The 18,448-nt window shown below is 46.1% G+C and overlaps 1 protein-coding gene across 3 annotated transcripts in view; it reads right to left on the bottom strand.

Moving 5' to 3' along the window:
* Positions 1-18,448, bottom strand: part of TACC2 (transforming acidic coiled-coil containing protein 2) — a 191,952-nt gene that overhangs the window by 97,963 nt on the left and 75,541 nt on the right. For all 3 annotated transcript variants that reach the window (XM_088019900.1, XM_028121809.2, XM_028121807.2), the window contains one exon: positions 9,078-9,203. In XM_088019900.1, the coding sequence (XP_087876026.1) occupies positions 9,078-9,203 (126 nt within the window). The remainder of the gene's footprint in view (positions 1-9,077; positions 9,204-18,448) is intronic.

The following is an 18,448-nucleotide window of genomic DNA, read 5'->3' on the forward strand; positions in this document are numbered from 1 at the left end:
TTGCACAGCAAAGGAAACAGTCGACAAAACTAAAAGACAACCGACAGAATGGGAGAAGATACTTGCAAATGTCTTATCAGATAAGGGCTAGTATCCAAAATCTATAAAGAACTTATCAAACTCAACACTCAAAGAAAAAATAATCCAGTCAAGAAATGGGCAGAAGACATGAACAAACATTTCTCCAAAGAAGACATACAAATGGCCAATAGACACATGAAAAAATGCTCAACATCACTTGGCACCAGGGAAATACAAATCAAAACCTCAATGAGATACCACCTCACACCGGTCAGAATGGCTAAAATGCACAAGTCAGGAAACGACATATATTGGCAAGGATGTGGAGAAAGGGGAAGCCTCCTACACTGTTGGTGGGAATGCAAGCTGGTGCAGCCACTCTGGAAAACAGTATGGAGGTTCCTCAAACAGTTGAAAATAGGGGGGCGGAGCAAGATGGCGGAGGAGTAGGAGACCTGGATTTCGTCTGGTCTCAGGAATTCAGCTGAATAGGGATCAAACCATCCTGAACACCTACGAACTCAACAGGAGATCGAAGATAAGAGTAACAACACTCTGAAGAGAAAAGCGACCACTTTCTGGAAGGTAGGACGTGCGGAGACGTGAATCCGAGGCGATCTTCGGGAGGATAGACGGCGGGGGACGGGCCTCCGTCGGCCGCTTCTGGCAAGTGCTAGAGCCGCGGAGCACAAAATCGGACCTTATAGAAGACGGCTCCGCGGAGGGACGTCGCTCCAGTGGCTAAGCGGGGGGTGGAACCCTCGCGGGACAGTGTGGTCTCAGGACCCTCGGGGTCACAGAAAGACCGGGGGTGCCTGAGTGCGCCAGAGCTCCCAGGGATCGGAGCGGGGAAGCCGGCTGCGGAGACGGAGCCGAGGTGCGGGCTCTCAGCTCGGGGTGGCCATAAACTGTGATCCGTGGCCCAGTCGGGCCACTGCTCCTCCAGCAGGGACCCAACAAGCGGCAGATCCAGGGAGACTCCCCTTCCTCCCCCGGGAGGAGCGGTGCGCGAGCGCACCGCAGGGATCTGCTGGGTTTGGAGACTCCACACGGGGTCGGGAGCCAGAGATAGCAACGCTCGGTCACAGGCCGGGTGAGCACGGAGTGCGGCCAGAGACCGGGGACACGGGAGTGACTGCTTTTCTCTGGGGGCGCACTGAGGAGTGGGGCCCCGAGTTCTCAGCTCCTCCGGGTGGAGATTGGGAGGCCACCATTTTCGCCCTGGTCCTCCAAGGCTGTACCGAGAGCTTGCAGGGAACAAAAGCTCCTGAGAGCAAACCCGAGCAGCTTGCTTAGCCCTGACCGACAAGGGCGGGGCAATTCAGCCTCCGGCAAAGACATCTGGGAACCACGGCAACAGGCCCCTCCCCCAGAAGATCAGCAGGAACAGCCAGCAAGCCAAGACCAAGTTTACCGATCAAGGAGAACGGGAGAACTCCAGCGCTAGGGGAATACTGCACATAGAACTCATGGCTTTTTTACCATAATTCATTAGTTTTTCAAAGTTAATTTTTTTAACTTTTTTTTTGAATTGTTCTTTTTCCCTTTTTCAAACATCTTATCAATCCCTTTTTTAAAAAAACATTTTTTATTTTTCATTTTTAGAGTCATATTTTTATCCCTTCATAGTAGTTACCCTTATTTTTGGCATATATATATATATATAAGTTGTTCTATCTTTAAAATTTTGAGATACAATTTCTTCTAACAGATCAAAATATACCCTAAATCACTAGTGTATGGCTTTGTTCTAGTCTCCTGCCTGATCACATTCTCTCCCTTTTTTTTTCTTTTTTTTCTTTTTTCTTTTTCTTTTTAAATCTTCTTCTTTCTTTTTAAAAACAACTTCTTATCTTATCAATTCCTTCTATAAAATCTTTTATAATTTTCATCTTTTTTTTTAAAGATTTTATTTGTTTATTTGAGAGAGAGAATGAGATAGAGAGAGCATGAGAGGGGGGAGGGTCAGAGGGAGAAGCAGACTCCCTGCTGAGCAGGGAGCCCGATGCGGAACTCGATCCCGGGACTCCAGAATCATGACCTGAGCCGAAGGCAGTCGCTTAACCAACTGAGCCACTCAGGCGCCCTATAATTTTCATCTTTACAGTCATCTGCCATCCCTTCATTGTATCGACCCTTATTTTGTACATATATAAGTCTTTCTTCCTTTAAAATTTTAGCAGGCACTTTCTTCTAACAGACCAAAATATGCCCAAAAGCTAGTGTGTGGGACTGATCTATGCACTAGCCTGATCATATTTGATCATATTCTGTTTTTTTTTTGTTTTGTTCTGTTTTTGTTTGTTTTTATCTTTTTCTTTTTCCTTTTTTTTTTTCTCTTCTTTCTTTCTCTTTCTTGTCCCCTGGTTTCAGGTTTTTTCTGATTTGTATAGAGTATATTTGCTGGAGACGTTGTTAACCTGTTAGCATTCTGTTCTCTCATTCATCTGTTCTCCTCTGGACAAAATGACAAGACGAAAAAAACCACCTCAGCAAAAAGAACAAGAGGTAGTACCGTCTCCCGGGGACCTACTCAATATGGACATTAGTACGATGTCGGACCTAGAGTTCAGAGTCATGACTTTAAAAATACTAGCTGGGCTTGAAAAAAGTGTGGAAGTTATTAGAGAAACCCTTTCTGGAGAAATAAAAGAACTAAAATCTAACCAAGTCGAAATCAAAAGGCTATTAATGAGGTGCAATAAAAAATGGGGGCACTAACTGCTAGGATAAATGAGGCAGAAGAGAGAATCAGCGATATAGAAGACCAAATGATGGAAAATAAAGAGGCTGAGAAAAAGAGAGATAAACAACTACAGGATCACGAGGGCAGAATTCGAGAGATAAGCGATATGATAAGACGAAACACCATTAGAATAATTGGGATCCCAGAAGAAGAAGAAAGAGAGAGAGAGGGGCAGAAGGTATATTGGAGCAAATAATAGCAGAGAACTTCCCTAATGTGGGGAAGGAAACAGGCATCAAAATCCAGGAGGCACAGAGAACCCCTCTCAAAATCAATAAAAATAGGTCAACACCCCAACATCTAATAGTAAAACTTACGAGTGACAGAGACAAAGAGAAAATCCTGAAAGCACCTCGGGAGAAGAGATATGTAACCTACAATGGTAGAAACATTAGATTGGCAACAGACCTATCCACAGAGACCTGGCAGGCCAGAAAGGACTGGCAAGATATCTTCAGAGCACTAAACGAGAAAAACATGCAGCCAAGAATACTATATCCAGCTAGGCTATCATTGAAAATAGAAGGAGAGATAAAAAGCTTCCAGAACAAACAAAAACTAAAGGAATTTGCAAACACGAAACCAGCCCTCCAAGAAATATTGAGAGGGGTCCTCTAAGCAAAGAGAGAACCTAAAAGCAGCAAAGAGCAGAAACGAACACAGACAACAGACAGTTAACAGTCACCTTACAGGTAATACAATGGCACTAAATTCATACCTTTCAATAGTTACCCTGAATGTAAATGGGCTCAATGCCCCAATCAAAAGACACAGGCTATCAGATTGGATTAAAAAACAAGACCCATCCATATGCTGTCTGCAAGAGACTCATTTTAGACCCAAAGACACCCCCAGATTGAAAGTGAGGGGGTGGAAAACCATTTACCATGCTAAAGGACACCAAAAGAAAGCTGGGGTGGCAATCCTTATATCAGACAAATTAGATTTTAAAACGAAGACTGTAATAAGAGATGAAGAAGGACACTATATCCTACTTAAAGGGTCTATCCAACAAGAAGATCTATTAATTGTAAATATCTATGCCCCTAACGTGGGAGCAGCCAATTATATAAGGCAATTAATAACAAAAGCGAAGAAACACATTGACAACAACACAATAATAGTGGGGGACTTTAACACCCCCCTGACTGAAATGGACAGATCATCTAAGCAAAAGATCAACAAGGAAATAAAGACTTTAAATGACACACTGGACCAAATGGACTTCACAGACATATTCAGAACATTCCATCCCAAAGCAACGGAATACACATTCTTCTCTAGTGCCCATGGAACATTCTCCAGAATCGATCACATCCTAGGTCACAAATCAGGTCTCAACCGGTACCAAAAGATTGGGATCATTCCCTGCATATTTTCAGACCACAGTGCTTTGAAACTAGAACTCAATCACAAGAGGAAAGTCGGAAAGAACTCAAATACATGGAGGCTAAAGAGCATCCTACTAAAGAATGAATGGGTCAACCAGGAAATTAAAGAAGAATTAAAAAAATTCATGGAAACCAATGAAAATGAAAACAACTGTTCAAAATCTTTGGGATGCAGCAAAGGCAGTCCTGAGAGGAAAGTATATAGCAATACAAGCCTTTCTCAAGAAACAAGAAAGGTCTCAAATACACAACCTAACCCTACACCTAAAGGAGCTGGAGAAAGAACAGCAAATAAAGCCTAAACCCAGCAGGAGAAGAGAAATAATAAAGATCAGAGCAGAAATCAATGAACTAGAAACCAAAAGAACAGTAGAACAGATCAACAAAACTAGGAGCTGGTTCTTGGAAAGAATTAACAAGATTGATAAACCCCTGGCCAGACTTAACAAAAAGAAAAGAGAAATGACCCAAATCAACAAAATCATGAATGAAAGAGGAGAGATCACAACCAACACCAGAGAAATACAAACAATTATAAGAACATATTATGAGCAACTCTATGCCAGCAAATTAGATAACCTGGAAGAAATGGGAGCATTCCTAGAGATGTATCAACTACCAAAACTGAACCAGGAAGAAATAGAAAACCTGAACAGACCTATAACCACTAAGGAAATTGAAGCAGTCATCAAAAATCTCCCAACAAACAAAAGCCCAGGGCCAGATGGCTTCCCAGGGGAATTCTATCAGACATTTAAAGAAGAATTAATACCTATTCTCCTGAAACTGTTCCAAAAAATAGAAATGGAAGGAAAACTTCCAAACTCCTTTTATGAGGCCACCATTACCTTGATCCCCAAACCAGACAAAGACCCCATCAAAAAGGAGAATTACAGACCAATATCCTTGATGAACATGGATGCAAAAATTCTCACCAAAATACTAGCCAATAGGATCCAACAGTACATTAAAAGGATTATTCACCATGACCAAGTGGGATTTATCCCTGGGCTGCAAGGCTGGTTCAACATCTGCAAATCAATCAACATGATACAATACATTAACAAAAGAAAGAACAAGAATCATATGATCCTCTCAATAGATGCAGAAAAAGCATTTGACAAAGTACATCATCCTTTCTTGATCAAAACTCTTCAGAGTATAGGGATGGGGGGTACATACCTCAATATCATAAAAGCCATCTATGAAAAACCTACAGCGAATATCATTCTCAATCCCTAAGGTCAGGAACGCGGCAGGGATGTCCACTATCACCACTGCTATTCAACATAGTATTAGAAGTCCTAGCCACAGCAATCAGACAACAAAAAGAAATCAAAGGCATCCAAATCGGCAAAGAGGAAGTCAAACTCTCACTCTTTGCAGATGATATGATACTGTATGTGGAAAACCTAAAAGACTCCACCCCAAAACTGCTAGAACTCACACAGGAATTCAGTAAAGTAGCAGGATATAAAATCAATGCACAGAAATCAGTGGCATTCCTATACACCAACAAGACAGAAGAGAGACAAATCAAGGAGTTGATCCCATTTACAATTGCACCCAAAACCATAAGATACCTAGGAATAAATTTAACCAAAGAGGCAAAGGTTCTGTACCCAGAAAACTATAAAATACTCATGAAAGAAATTGAAGAAGACACAAAGAAATGGGAAAACGTTCCATGCTCATGGATTGGAAGAACAAACATTGTGAAGATGTCAGTGCTACCTAGAGCAATCTACACATTCAATGCAATCCCCATCAAAATACCATCCACCTTTTTCAAAGAAATGGAACAAATAATCCTAAAATTTGTATGGAACCAGAAGAGACCCCGAATAGCCAGAGGAATCTTGAAAAAGAAAAGCAAAGGTGGTGGCATCACAATTCCGGACTTCCAGCTCTATTACAAAGCTGTCATCATCAAGACAGTATGGTACTGGCACAAAAACAGACACATAGATCAAAGGAACAGAATCGAGAGCCCAGAAATGGACCCTCAACTCTATGGTCAACTCATCTTTGACAAAGCAGGAAAGAATGTCCAATGGAAAAAAGACAGTCTCTTCAACAAATGGTGTTGGGAAAATTGGACAGCCGCATGCAGAAGACTGAAACTGGACCATTTCCTTACACCACACACAAAAATAGACTCCAAATGGTTGAAAGACCTCAACGTGACACAGGAGTCCATCAAAATCCTAAAGGAGAACACAGGCAGCAACCTCTTCCACCTCAGCCGCAGCAAGTTCTTCCTGGAAACATCGCCAAAGGCACGGGAAGCCAGGGCAAAAATGAACTATTGGGATTTCATCAAGATAAAACGCTTTTGCACAGCAAAAGAAACACTCAACAAAACCAAAAGACAACCGACAGAATGGGAGAAAATATTTGCAAATGACATATCAGATAAAGGGCTAGTATCCAAAATCTATAAAGAACTTATCAAACTCAACACCCAAAGAACAAAGAACCCAATCAAGAAATGGGCAGAAGACATGAACAGACATTTTTCCAAAGAAGACATCCAAATGGCCAACAGACACATGAAAAAGTGCTCAACATCGCTCAGCATCAGGGAAATCCAAATCAAAACCTCAATGAGATACCACCTCACACCCGTCAGAATGGCTAAAATTAAGTCAGGAAACGACAGATGTTGGCGGGGATGTGGAGAAAGGGGAACCCTCCTACACTGTTGGCGGGAATGCAAGCTGGTGCAGCCACTCTGGAAAACAGTATGGAGGTTCCTCAAAAAGTTGAAAATAGAGCTACCATACGATCCAGCAATCGCGCTACTGGGTATTTACCCCAAAGATACAAATGTAGGGATCCAAAGGGGTACGTGCACCCCGATGTTTATAGCAGCAATGTCCACAATAGTCAAAGTGTGGAAAGAGCCAAGATGTCCATCGACAGATGAATGGATAAAGAAGATGTGATATATACACACAATGGAATATTATGCAGCCATCAAAAGGAATGAGATCTTGCCATTTGCAACGACGTGGATGGAACTGGGGGGTGTTATGCTGAGTGACATAAGTCAATCAGAGCAAGACATGTATCCTATGACCTCACTGATATGAGGAATTCTTAATCTCGGGAAACAAACTGAGGGTTGCTGGAGTGGTGGGGGGTGGGAGGGATGGGGTGGCTGGGTGATAGACATTGGGGAGGGTATGTGCTATGGTGAGCGCTGTGAATTGTACAAGACTGTTGAATCACGGATCTGTACTTCTGAAACAAATAATGCAATATATGTTAAGAAAAAAAAAGAAGTTAGCAGGAGGGGAAGAATGAAGGGGAGTAAGTCGGAGGGGGAGACGAACCATTAGAGACGATGGACTCTGAAAAACAAACTGAGGGTTCTGGAGGGGAGGGGGGTGGGGGGATGGGTTAGCCTGGTGATGGGTATTAAAGAGGGCACGTTCTGCGTGGAGCACTGGGTGTTATGCACAAACAATGAATCATGGAACACTACATCAAAAACTAACGATGTAATGTATGGTGATTAACATAACAATAAAAAATTATTAAAAAAAAAGTTGAAAATAGAGCTACCCTACGATCCAGCAATTGCACTACTGGGTATTTTACCTCAAAGATACAAATGTAGTGATCTGAAGGGGCACGTGCACCCCAATGTTTATAGCAGCAATGTCCACAACAGCCAAACTGTGGAAGGAGCCTAGATGTCCATCGACAGATGAATGGCTAGAGAAGAGATGGTATATATATACAATGGAATACTACTCAGCCATCAAAAAATGAAATCTTGCCATTTGCAATGACATGGTTGGAACTAGAGGGTATTATGCTAAGAGAAATAAGTCGAACAGAGAAAGACAATTATCATACGATCTCACTATATATGGAATTTAAGAAACAAAACAGAGGATCATAGGGGAAGAGAGGAAAAAATAAAAGAAGAGAAAATCAGAGAGGGAGACAAACCATAAGAGACTCTTAATCACAGAAAACAAACTGAGGGTTGCTGGAGGGGAGGTGGGGGGGGATGGGGTAACTGGGTGAGGGGCATTCAGGAGGGCACGTGATGTAATGAGCACTGGGTATTATATACAACTGATGAATCACTGACTTCTACCTCTGGAACTTATAATACACTGTATGTTAATTAAGTAAAATTTTTTAACAAAATTAAATGTGTGTATAACACCTTAAACAATGTCATATGTGAATTAAAGCTCAATAAAACTGGAAAAAATGTGGGTGTATATATACATGAAATAAACATCTATGTATACATATGGGGGAGTCGGGTGGGGAGGAGCAGAGAGATGAGAGTGTGTATGCGCGTGTACTGACATCTGAGCCAAGTCCTGAGGCTGACTCTGAGCAAGCCTGGTTTAAACAGAGTAAGCGCCAGTGGGGATAAGCACAGTGGACCTGGACATCTGTGACTGCTATGGGGTGGCTGGGGCAGGGAGTGCAGGTGAGGGAAGACCCCGCTGGCCAAACCCGTTTGCCAAGCAAAGGCACGAGGACTTGCTCCCCTTCCCGGCTGTGCTGCCGGCTCCTCTCTCCTCCCACGAGCACCAGAAGACAAAACAAGCAGCTAACACAGCTCGTGTCCTGGGAGGTCAGAGGCAGCTAACTAAGTCATTCCTTGGCAAGGTATAAATAGCACGTCCTCTCTCCCAGAGGACTTCTATTTTAAATAGGGGCCCTTGAAGATCACAAGGGAACAAACCTTTAAAATGCCTGTTGGGGCAGGGTCTTCCTGGTGTCCCATGAGCTCCCTAAGGAAGGGGCCCTAGCCCTGTGTAGGAGGGGCATGTAGACCTAGGAAGGGGTGGGCGACCAGGCGAGGGGAGGGGAGAGGAGGGAGGCAGCCGCAGGGCCTGGGCCCCGGGGTCTCACCACCAAATGCAGACCCAGCCCCCATGTACCTCTGGGCTGTCAGATCCCTGGAGACCTGGCTGCTGGCACCACCATGGTGTGAAGAGGCAGCTAACAGTGGGTTTTCCGGGTCCTCAAGGATAGCTGGCTGGATGACGTCATCCGCTACATGTGACCTGGGAGAGGAGAGGGAAAAACCAAGGCTCAGAAATGTTCCTGAAAGTTTTCAAGGTGTTGGAATCGCACATTTTATGTGGGCCCTGAGCAGGGCTTCAGGGCCTCCCTTTCCCAAAGTGCAGGGTCTGCTGCTACTCCAAGTGTGGCCCACAGGTGGCGCCAGGCCAGGAGGGCTTTGTTACAAAGCACAGAAACCCGGAGAAAGTTTAGAAGCCCGCAAAGCAACTTGACTGAGTAATTTTGTCTGTTGAATCTAATAATAAAAGTCAGGATGCTGCGAAACACCCTACGATGCACAGGACAGCCCCACCACAAAGAATTATCTGGTCCAGAATGTCAATAGTGCTCAGGCTGAGAAACCGTGGCCGTGAATCTTGTTTCATTTTCTAGTAATTCATTTAATTGTATTTTAAGGTTTTATTTATTTATTTGACAGAGAGACACAGCGAGAGAGGGAACACAAACAGGGGGAGTGGGAGAGGGAGAAGCAGGCTTCCCGCGGAGCAGGGAGCCCGATGCGGGACTCGATCCCAGGACCCTGGGATCATGACCTGAGCCGAAGGCAGACACTTAACGACTGAGCCACCTAGGCGTCCCATTATTTTTTTTACAGTTTTGATCTATATGCATTAGAAGCTTAAAAAATTTTTTTAAGATTTTATTTTTAAGTAATCTCTACACCCAATGTGGGACTCAAACTCACCCCAAGATCAAGAGTCACACACACTCCACCGACTGAGCCGGCCAGGCGCCCTGAAACTTAAAAACAACACTGGCCCTTCATCCACTGAGAAGGTGGACACCAGACAGCCTCCAAGAGCAGCAGGTTTTGCAAGTTCAGAGGGACACGGGTCACTGTCACACACTGGTCACGCATCAGCTCACTCTGCTGGAAACCCCTTCCATAATCAGGTGTGTCTTACTAGTTCATCAGGGAGGACCATGACTTTGTCTTTCTGATGAACTTTGCTCTGGGCAGTAAGTAGCAGGACTGTCTCTTTCATTCCCTGAGTGGATACTGATTGCATACCAACTCTTAGGCTGTGAACAGGAAAGAGGTGGGCCGTGCTAGTGGGGCTGAGAGTCTTAGGCAAGAGTCAGACAGTTTTTTTAAATGTTTATTTATTTAGTAACAATTGCAGTAACCACTAAGAAGGACAGATACAGATGGCTAAGGCCATAAACCAGGATGTTGGGCTGGGGCAGTGGGAGTAGGGGAATATTTCCTTGTGGAGTGGTAAGCTGAGGCCAGCCAGCCCAGCTCAGTGATAATGACCCCTGTGCCAGGAACTGTTAGTCTGAGTGCTCAATAGGTATCGCCACATATGGTCCTCACAGCGGCCCTGTGAGGTGGGTATTCTCATTACCCTTGTTTTACGGATATGGAAACCAAGGCACAGAGAGGCCGAGTAACTTGTCCTCGGTTGCACAGCTGGTAAGGGGCAGAACCGGGTTACAAACCCAAGCCTGACGCTAGGGGCCATGTTTTAAACCACCACTCCAGGCTGTGTGCCAGAGGTTGAAGAGTAAGAGAAAGGAAGAGTGCCTGTAGTAAAGGAAGCCACCTATCTGAAATCCCTGAACCAGGAAGGAGTTTAGCTTTTGGGAGCAATGAGTGCAAAAGGTCACTGTTGCAGGAGTGTGGATGACAGAGACTAGGAAGGGGAGAGGTGGACAGGAGCCAGAGCCCAAGGCGAGGTCGAGGGACTGGATCCTAAGCCAAGGAATTAGTCCAAAATGTCTATCCAAGTGCTGCCCTTGGCCTTGAGATGAATGAGCGGCGGGGAGGCCCAGGGTGAGTTTCTTGAAACTATGTCTTAAATATGATTAGACCAGCCCACGCCTGTGTCCACACCTTACTATTTATCCCCATGGACCTTGTGATGTTCCCTTCCTCCTCCACTGTTCCCATCCATCATTCCAAATCCTCCAGAACAAGATCCCAGAGACCGGGGACCATGCCCAAGGGAGAGAAATGAAGACAAGGGGAAGAGAAGGAAGGAGCAGGCCTGGAGGAGAATCCTCAACTACAGGCACTAGCGACTTTCCAAAGTCATAAAAAACAAACAAACAAACAAACAAAAAACTGAGTGGAAAAACATCACCCAGGAGCTTTGGCAACACACACTGAAAGCCATAAAAGACTTTGTTTCCTTCAACACAGTCATGGTACTTCCAAGAATTTATTTTAAGGAGATGATTAAGGATGTGAGCAAAGATGCTGATCATAACTGTGACCATTACAGCAAAAAAAAAAAAAAACTAGAAACAAGCAAAATGTCCCCCCGCAGGGGACAGCTGATCATACTAAGGCACAGCTATAGAATGGACTCATAGGCAGCTGTTTAAAAAAATTAAGGTAGATCTCCATATACCTAGAGCTAAGTGTATCCACCGTTAACTAGAAAGAGGTTTTAAAACTATCAGTAGCATGACCCACATTTCATGTGCGTGTATCAATGTTTGTGCGCATATACATATATACGTACACACACATGTGCAGAAGTGTGCAGCAGGGTGAATGAGTACCCAGCAATGAGGGACGATGTGTGCCAACGTGTGAACAGTAATTCTCTCTCATTGGTGTTTTTTTTTTAAGATTTTATTTTTACGTAATCTCTACGCTCAACGTGGGGCTCGAACTCATAACCCCGAGATCAAGAGTCACACGCTCCACCGACCGAGCCAGCCAGGCACCCCGTAAGTGTTTTCTCCTGTTGGATTCATCTCTATTTCCTAGTTCGGTGCTGACTGTGCCCGGCTTTTATAAGCAAAATAAATAAGAAAGCCTACATAAGGACAATTTTAAGTGACAGGGAACAACTTCAGTTTGTACGTAACTCAGGGAAAGTTTTCAGAGATGGGACAATCAGAGTAAAGCCCACTTTTGTATTCACATAGGACCCAGACGTGTCAGGCTCGTCCTGAGGCAGAAGTGCAGCCACACCTCACTCATCAGGCACCACGGGGGACAATGAAGGTCCCGGTGGGGGGGGGGGGATTTGGGGGTAACAGATATCTGCCTGCATATTCAATGAGATGGCATTTTTATTTTAACTCTTTGGGAGGAATTATGTTTGAAAGCACATTGGACACTTCGCTGAATTTTCTGAACAGAGAATCTTGAACATAATGAAATGTTTTCTTAATGACACACAACCGGCATCTTGAGTGACTATGACGTAAGTCAGGAAGTATGCTATGGCACCAAGAGCACAATGGTACATGAAGAGTCCAGAGGGCTGGGTTCTAGGCCGGCCCCACCTTGGGATCTCAGCCAGGTGACTTTTCCATCTGTAAAAGCGAAGGTTCCTAGACTGCACAGTCCCCAAGGATTTCTCCCAACTCAGTCCTGCCCCTCACTCGCAGGCTGTCAGCCAGCACCTCTGCTAACTCACCTGATTCTGCTCTACTTTCTGCCTTCGGTTCTCTGCTTCTCAAGCACAGACTAAGACATGTGGCTGAGGGTGTTAGAATAGTGTGTAAATCAAGAGTTAATAAGCACTGATAAAGGTTTATAAACCATACATCATTATAATAATTTTTAAAATAAGTGTATGTGTATATATACACGTTAGCTTGAACCATATGAAATTCCTAAAAAATAAATTGTCAAATTCACACTGTACCAGCAGCTCGAAGGCCTTTTTGTCTTACTTCTTTGAGACCCAGCTATGTTCCAGATGGCTACAAAGGGGGCAGAGCTGACTTCTGGGTGAGTGGAGGGATTCTTACAAAGCAGCTCTTCTTGGACCAACTGCAAGAGGCTATAAATGGTTTCTAAATTCTACCAGGAGTGGTGCTCAGACTAGAGTGACTGAAATATTTTTCAGAAGAAAAAAAAAAAATCTGTCCGAGATTTTAACCAGCAGCTGCTTCCACCAGCTGCCAGGACCAGCCCACTATAAATTTAGTCAGGCCAGCAAAGGGTTGATTTTCCGCTGGAATGTCAGGGAGGGACGCTTGCATCAACAAGTGCTTCTCCAAAGGGACATGAGTCACCCTCAGAGATGGAGGCAGAGAGGATCTGGCTTCAGAAAGGAAGGCAGTCCCGTTCTGGTCTAAAAAGCCAGCACCTCAGCTCTACACACAGAATCCGTGCCCCAGGAAGAGCCCCAGGCTGAATCTCCTGGGAATCACTGAATAATAATCACAATTAATACCAATAATGAGAGAGGGAAGAAAGTCTGGGAGGTGATGGACACATTTACGCCTTGACGGTGATGAGGGTGTCACAGGTGTGTACTCAGCTCCAAACTCATCGAGTTGCAGACAGTCAATAGGTCCAGCGTTTTATGTGTCAATCATACCTCAATAAAGTGGCTTAAAAAAGAAAAGGGATCACACACTCCAGAGTTGACAGGCTAATCAAGAGCACGGCAAGTTCAAAGTCTAAAGTAAAGAGAAACGTGAAGGGTGCTGATAGAACAAATTGCCTTAGAAAAACAGGGTTCTCTCAGGCGGGGCCATCTGGAAAGGCCCCCTGAGGGGCGGGGCAAGCAAAGTGCCTAACAGACAGAGGAGTGCAGAGCTTTCCAGATGAAAAAAAGCTTCTCCCTCCTCTCTCTCTGATGGTTCAGAGGGAAAGCCATTAGGCTTCTCTTCCCCTGCCGTGGACAAGGCAAGGAAGGTGACAGGAGAGGGGACAGAGGCTGTCCCTGTGTTACCTACAGGGAGGGTAACAGAAAAATAGCCCTATCAAAGGTAATGGAAGCCAGGTCCTCACAGTCAGAGGATTTGCCAAACACAAACGGTGATTAGGCTCCAGCACTCCCTGAGCTGTGTTGCAATCAGAGGAATGAGAAAAACACAGAACTAGGTGTAGGGGTGAGTGTGTGGGCACACACATACCTCTGCTTCCCAGCTCCCTCTGCGGAGAGAGGTCAGTCAAAAGGACATTAAGAATTACCTCAAAGGGGCTGCTGCTGGCCAAATCTGGGACCACGAGGGCATAAAAAAAATAGACACTAATGAGTTACAACCCATCAAGTAAAGTAAGAACTCATGAGTTCACACAGACACAAAGACACACAAATGCACAAGAGAAGAAGAAGGAAAATTTCCTCTTTCCAGTACAAGGCCAACTTGGAAACTCAGGAGGAATGATGAAAGCCAAATCACCATTCAAGGGCCACCAGAGTAGTAGTCATTTCAGGCAGCCATCAAAGGATGCTGAGGCAGGTGGGCGGTTTAAAGAAGTAAAGGACATTGTGTGGTCTTGGATCCACTTGATGGTGGAGAAGCCAGGTGGGCGCCAACCTGGCCAGGTGCTGACCAGGACTACCATCCCTGATGGTGGGACGGTCATCACACTGTGCTCGGGGACATGACCCGCTGGGAAGAGCACCGCATCGCTTCTGTGCGATGCCTGAGCAGAATGGCCAGCCAGTCAGGTCATGAGAAAACTCTGGACAGACACAGGTTGAGGGATTTTTCCAGAATGAGAGAACTGTACTCTTAAAGGTCACGAAAGACAACGAGAGACCGGGGAATTCTCCCAGATTGAAGAGAGTCCACAAGCACACAGTCGAATATGACACATGCTTTAGGACTGAGTCCTGGATCGGATGGAAAAGGGGACAAGCTGATAAGTCTGGATGGGTTCTGAAGACTAGGGGTATGGTGGCCTGGTGCATCCATTTCCCGACTGCATGGTTGTGTTGGTCTCATTCTGGAGCGTCCTTGTTTTGGGGAGAGGAACACTGAAGTGTTTATTTTGGTTTGCATTTTGGAGCGTGACAGCTTCGTGTTTGCAACTGGCTCTCAAATGATCCAGAAAAAGAGAGAGGATAATACAGGGGAAGGACCAAGCATATCGTGATGAAGTGTCAACATGAGGCACCTGGACAAAGGGAACATGGGAATACGCTACTCTTCTTGTGGCTTTTCTGTAAGTTGGAAATGATTTCAGAAACAACAACGTCCTGGACAAAGGCATGCGGGCAAACAGCCACACCCCAGTACCCCAGAACTCAGTTTGGGTTCTAGAGGACACAGCAGGGTGTGCGATGGGGCCAGCAGGAAGGGGAGCTGCAGACCCACCCCTGCAGACCCCAGGCCAGCTTGGAGAAGGTCTCAAAAGTCAGGCCAACAATCTGTTGTTTGGGCGGCAAGGGGGAGCATCCGAGATTTATGAGCAGGGGAGCAGCAGAATATTTGGGAGACAGCGCTATGTTCCAGAGCAGAGAATAACCGGGAGAAGAAATGTGAGCCGAGCCAAGGAGTGGTCCAGGTGCCAGGTAACACTGGATGGGGTCTTGGCAGCTGCAGAAGAGCTGGGATCTGCTGTGCGGGAGGCTTCATGATGTCCGCCCGACACCAGGTGTGGGGGGTCGGGGGAGGAGATGGGGAGATGGCAAAGCTGATTCAGGTTTTGAGTATCTAATTGGCTGGAAAACCACATTATTAACTAACCGCATGCCTCCCTCGTACATAATACCTTAATATTTATCTTTCGATGAAGTCAGTTGTTCAATTTAAAAGAATATTCACCATCTAAGTAATAACATCAGTGAGGCTGTGGTTTTGATGTGCTACTTTTCCTTTTTTCTAATATATAGGTCTTAAAATGACCAGGCAGGGGGCGCCTGGGTGGCTCAGTTGGTTAAGCAACTGCCTTTGGCTCGGGTCATGATCCTGGAGTCCCGGGATCGAGTCCCACATCGGGCTCCCTGCTCAGCGGGGAGTCTGCTTCTCCCTCTGACCCTCTTCCCTCTCGTGCTCTCTATCTCTCATTCTCGTTCTCTCTCAAAGAAATAAAATCTTAAAAAAAAAAAAATGACCAGGCAGCACCCAGGCTCTAGGCAAGGCCCCTTGGGAGCTATGCAGCACACTCTGGAAAACACTGGGGCAGCTCTCAACGACACAGCTGAGGTACAGCCCCATGCTGCTCACACCTGCTCAGTCTGCTTTCAAAAAGAGAAGCAAAGCCTGTCATAAATCAGCAAACTGGAATCTTCTGGAATTGCACATCTTTATGAACTGTTGGTCCACTGCGAGCTTGGTATGACCCAACTGGCCAAGGGTAGGAGCCACGGTAAAGGTACGTAACATATGGGGCACATCTGCGCATCCTCTTCGGGTCTCCCCCTTGGTGTTCGGAGACAAGAGCTTCATCCTCTGGCACGAGGGGCGGATACACCTGACCTCTGCTTCGGCCGCTCCTCGAGAAGCTGGGCTTACCAGGCGTCCACCTGCTCAGGACAAGCAACGCTTTGCTTTTTTAGTCCCTATGGAGAACAACATGTTCTTTTGTGATCTGGCAAATGATGAAGTGGGATGGGTGCAACCCGGCAATCCTGAAGGCCAGGTACAGGAGTTGGGCTCAACTGATAAGAGGGTTCCTAAAACCAGAGAGTTCCACCGTTCCTGCGGGCAGGGGAGTATGAGCCCCTGACAGATAAGGGGCCTGATGAAGGTCTCAAGCACACTGTTTTTACTGATGATAATATTTTAGCATGTACTAAATGCTGTAACGAATGCAAAGAAGTACAACAAAAGGACTGACGATATAACAATAAATAATCATAAGAGCAGCAAACATTGTTAAGTGCTGAGCATGGGGTGAAGAGTTGTGCACACCCTTGCTCATCCAGCCCTTCGAAGGGGTATAAAGTGGTCAGAATTTGAACCCAGGCCCCAAAGTACAGGATCCAGGCAACCCCACAGCGTGGGGGGCCTGGCTCGAGCTAAGAACAGGAAGAATCTCCCATGAGACTCCAGGAAAAGCAACGTGTCTGAGAGATCCTAGATCCCATGTCAGGGAGAACAGAGATTTTCCACTCCCATATAAGAAAGGCCAGCAATTTAAAGATTTGCCTTTAGTTAAAAAAAAAATACTAAAATTTTTAAAAATAACTTAAGAAAATACACAGCTACTTGTATTTGTATAGTATGTTAGATCTCCGCCAAATGGTGTGTTTTAGGATTCTCCATCACCCCTATGTAGTTGGCAGACAACTTATTTTATAGAAAAGGAGACTGAAGCTCACGGAATTAAGTCCCTTGGCAAAGAGACAGCGTGGCGAGCACCCGGGCCTTCTGCCACTGAGCCTGTCCTCATCATAGGGACCCACGGAGTGGCCCCGGCTGTTCCCCCAGCGGGCACGCCACAGTTCTGAGTTCAGCTGCACAAGGAGGCGGAGGTGGCAGAGGCCCCTGGGGGGACAGGCCCGCGGGGGGCAGGGTAGGAGCACTGTGGGGCAGGAAGAGGGGACAGGCCAGCAGGGGGATCGTGGCTCCAGCAACAGGAGAGGACCCTCCACCTTGTTCCCTGCCATCTTCCCAGCCCAGAGCCAGCAAGGAAAAAGCTGACGGGGACGAATGAGCCACAAGGGACAGAGCCACAGGGAGAGAAGCCAATGGCATCAAAGAGGTAACAGTTCCAACAATGAGGGTGACACTCTGTGACATTTTATAGACACTTAACATGGAACATCTGTCCATTTCAGTTGTGAGCTGTGCTTTTCATATTTCGGGGCCAAACATTTTTTGAACACTCCTGGTAAGCCCTGGGCCTCGGTACTAGGCCTTTGTCAGTGAAGAAATAAGGCCCCTTCCCCGCTTCCCTGAGAGGCAGGATGGGGCAGGGGGCTGGAGGCTGGGCCCCCACTCCAGCAATAAAGAGCTGTGTGACCTTGTGGAAAGGCTCCTTCAAGCCTCAGTTTCCCCATCTGTCAAAGAAGGCAATGGTAGTCCCTGCCTGGCCAGGGAGTGGTGAGGGTTGAGGCCAGTCCCGTAACTTTCCTCCCGCGAAGGACCCAGCATCAGTACTACAAACACAGTGGGGTACACCATCTTCCCAACAGAACACCCTGCAGGTCCACAGTCCACACGCCTGCCTCCCCTGCCCAGCTGTGCGCCCCGAGGTGTACGTGCTGCTCCTTTGCCCCTCACCGCCCACCCAGGGCACTGTTGTGGGATTGGAATGAATACAGGTGGCAACAAAAGGAACCCATGTTTATGAGCACCCACTATGTGCCAGGCACTGGATGGGGCCTTTGCCACTTTGAGCAACGTGAAGCCCATTGCACGAAGAGCAAATTGAGCCTCTGGGCAGGGAAGTCACTCTACCCAGGGCCACACTGAGCTGAGCACCGTCCTCTGCTTGGACTCCAGCCCTCACGGGCAGACAGGATGCATGGGCGCAAGCAGCATCTCTCTCAGGGATGTACAATGAATAGTGACAAGCAAAGCAGCCTGGTGGGGTCTGCCTTCCCACAAAAAGGAGGTGAACAGCCAGCAC

Source organism: Eumetopias jubatus, unplaced genomic scaffold (genome assembly GCF_037043125.1).
Source record: "Eumetopias jubatus isolate StellerSeaLion01/CBP00866 unplaced genomic scaffold, mEumJub1_p1.0 scaffold_17, whole genome shotgun sequence".
In the NCBI taxonomy this organism is placed as follows: domain Eukaryota; kingdom Metazoa; phylum Chordata; class Mammalia; order Carnivora; family Otariidae; genus Eumetopias; species Eumetopias jubatus.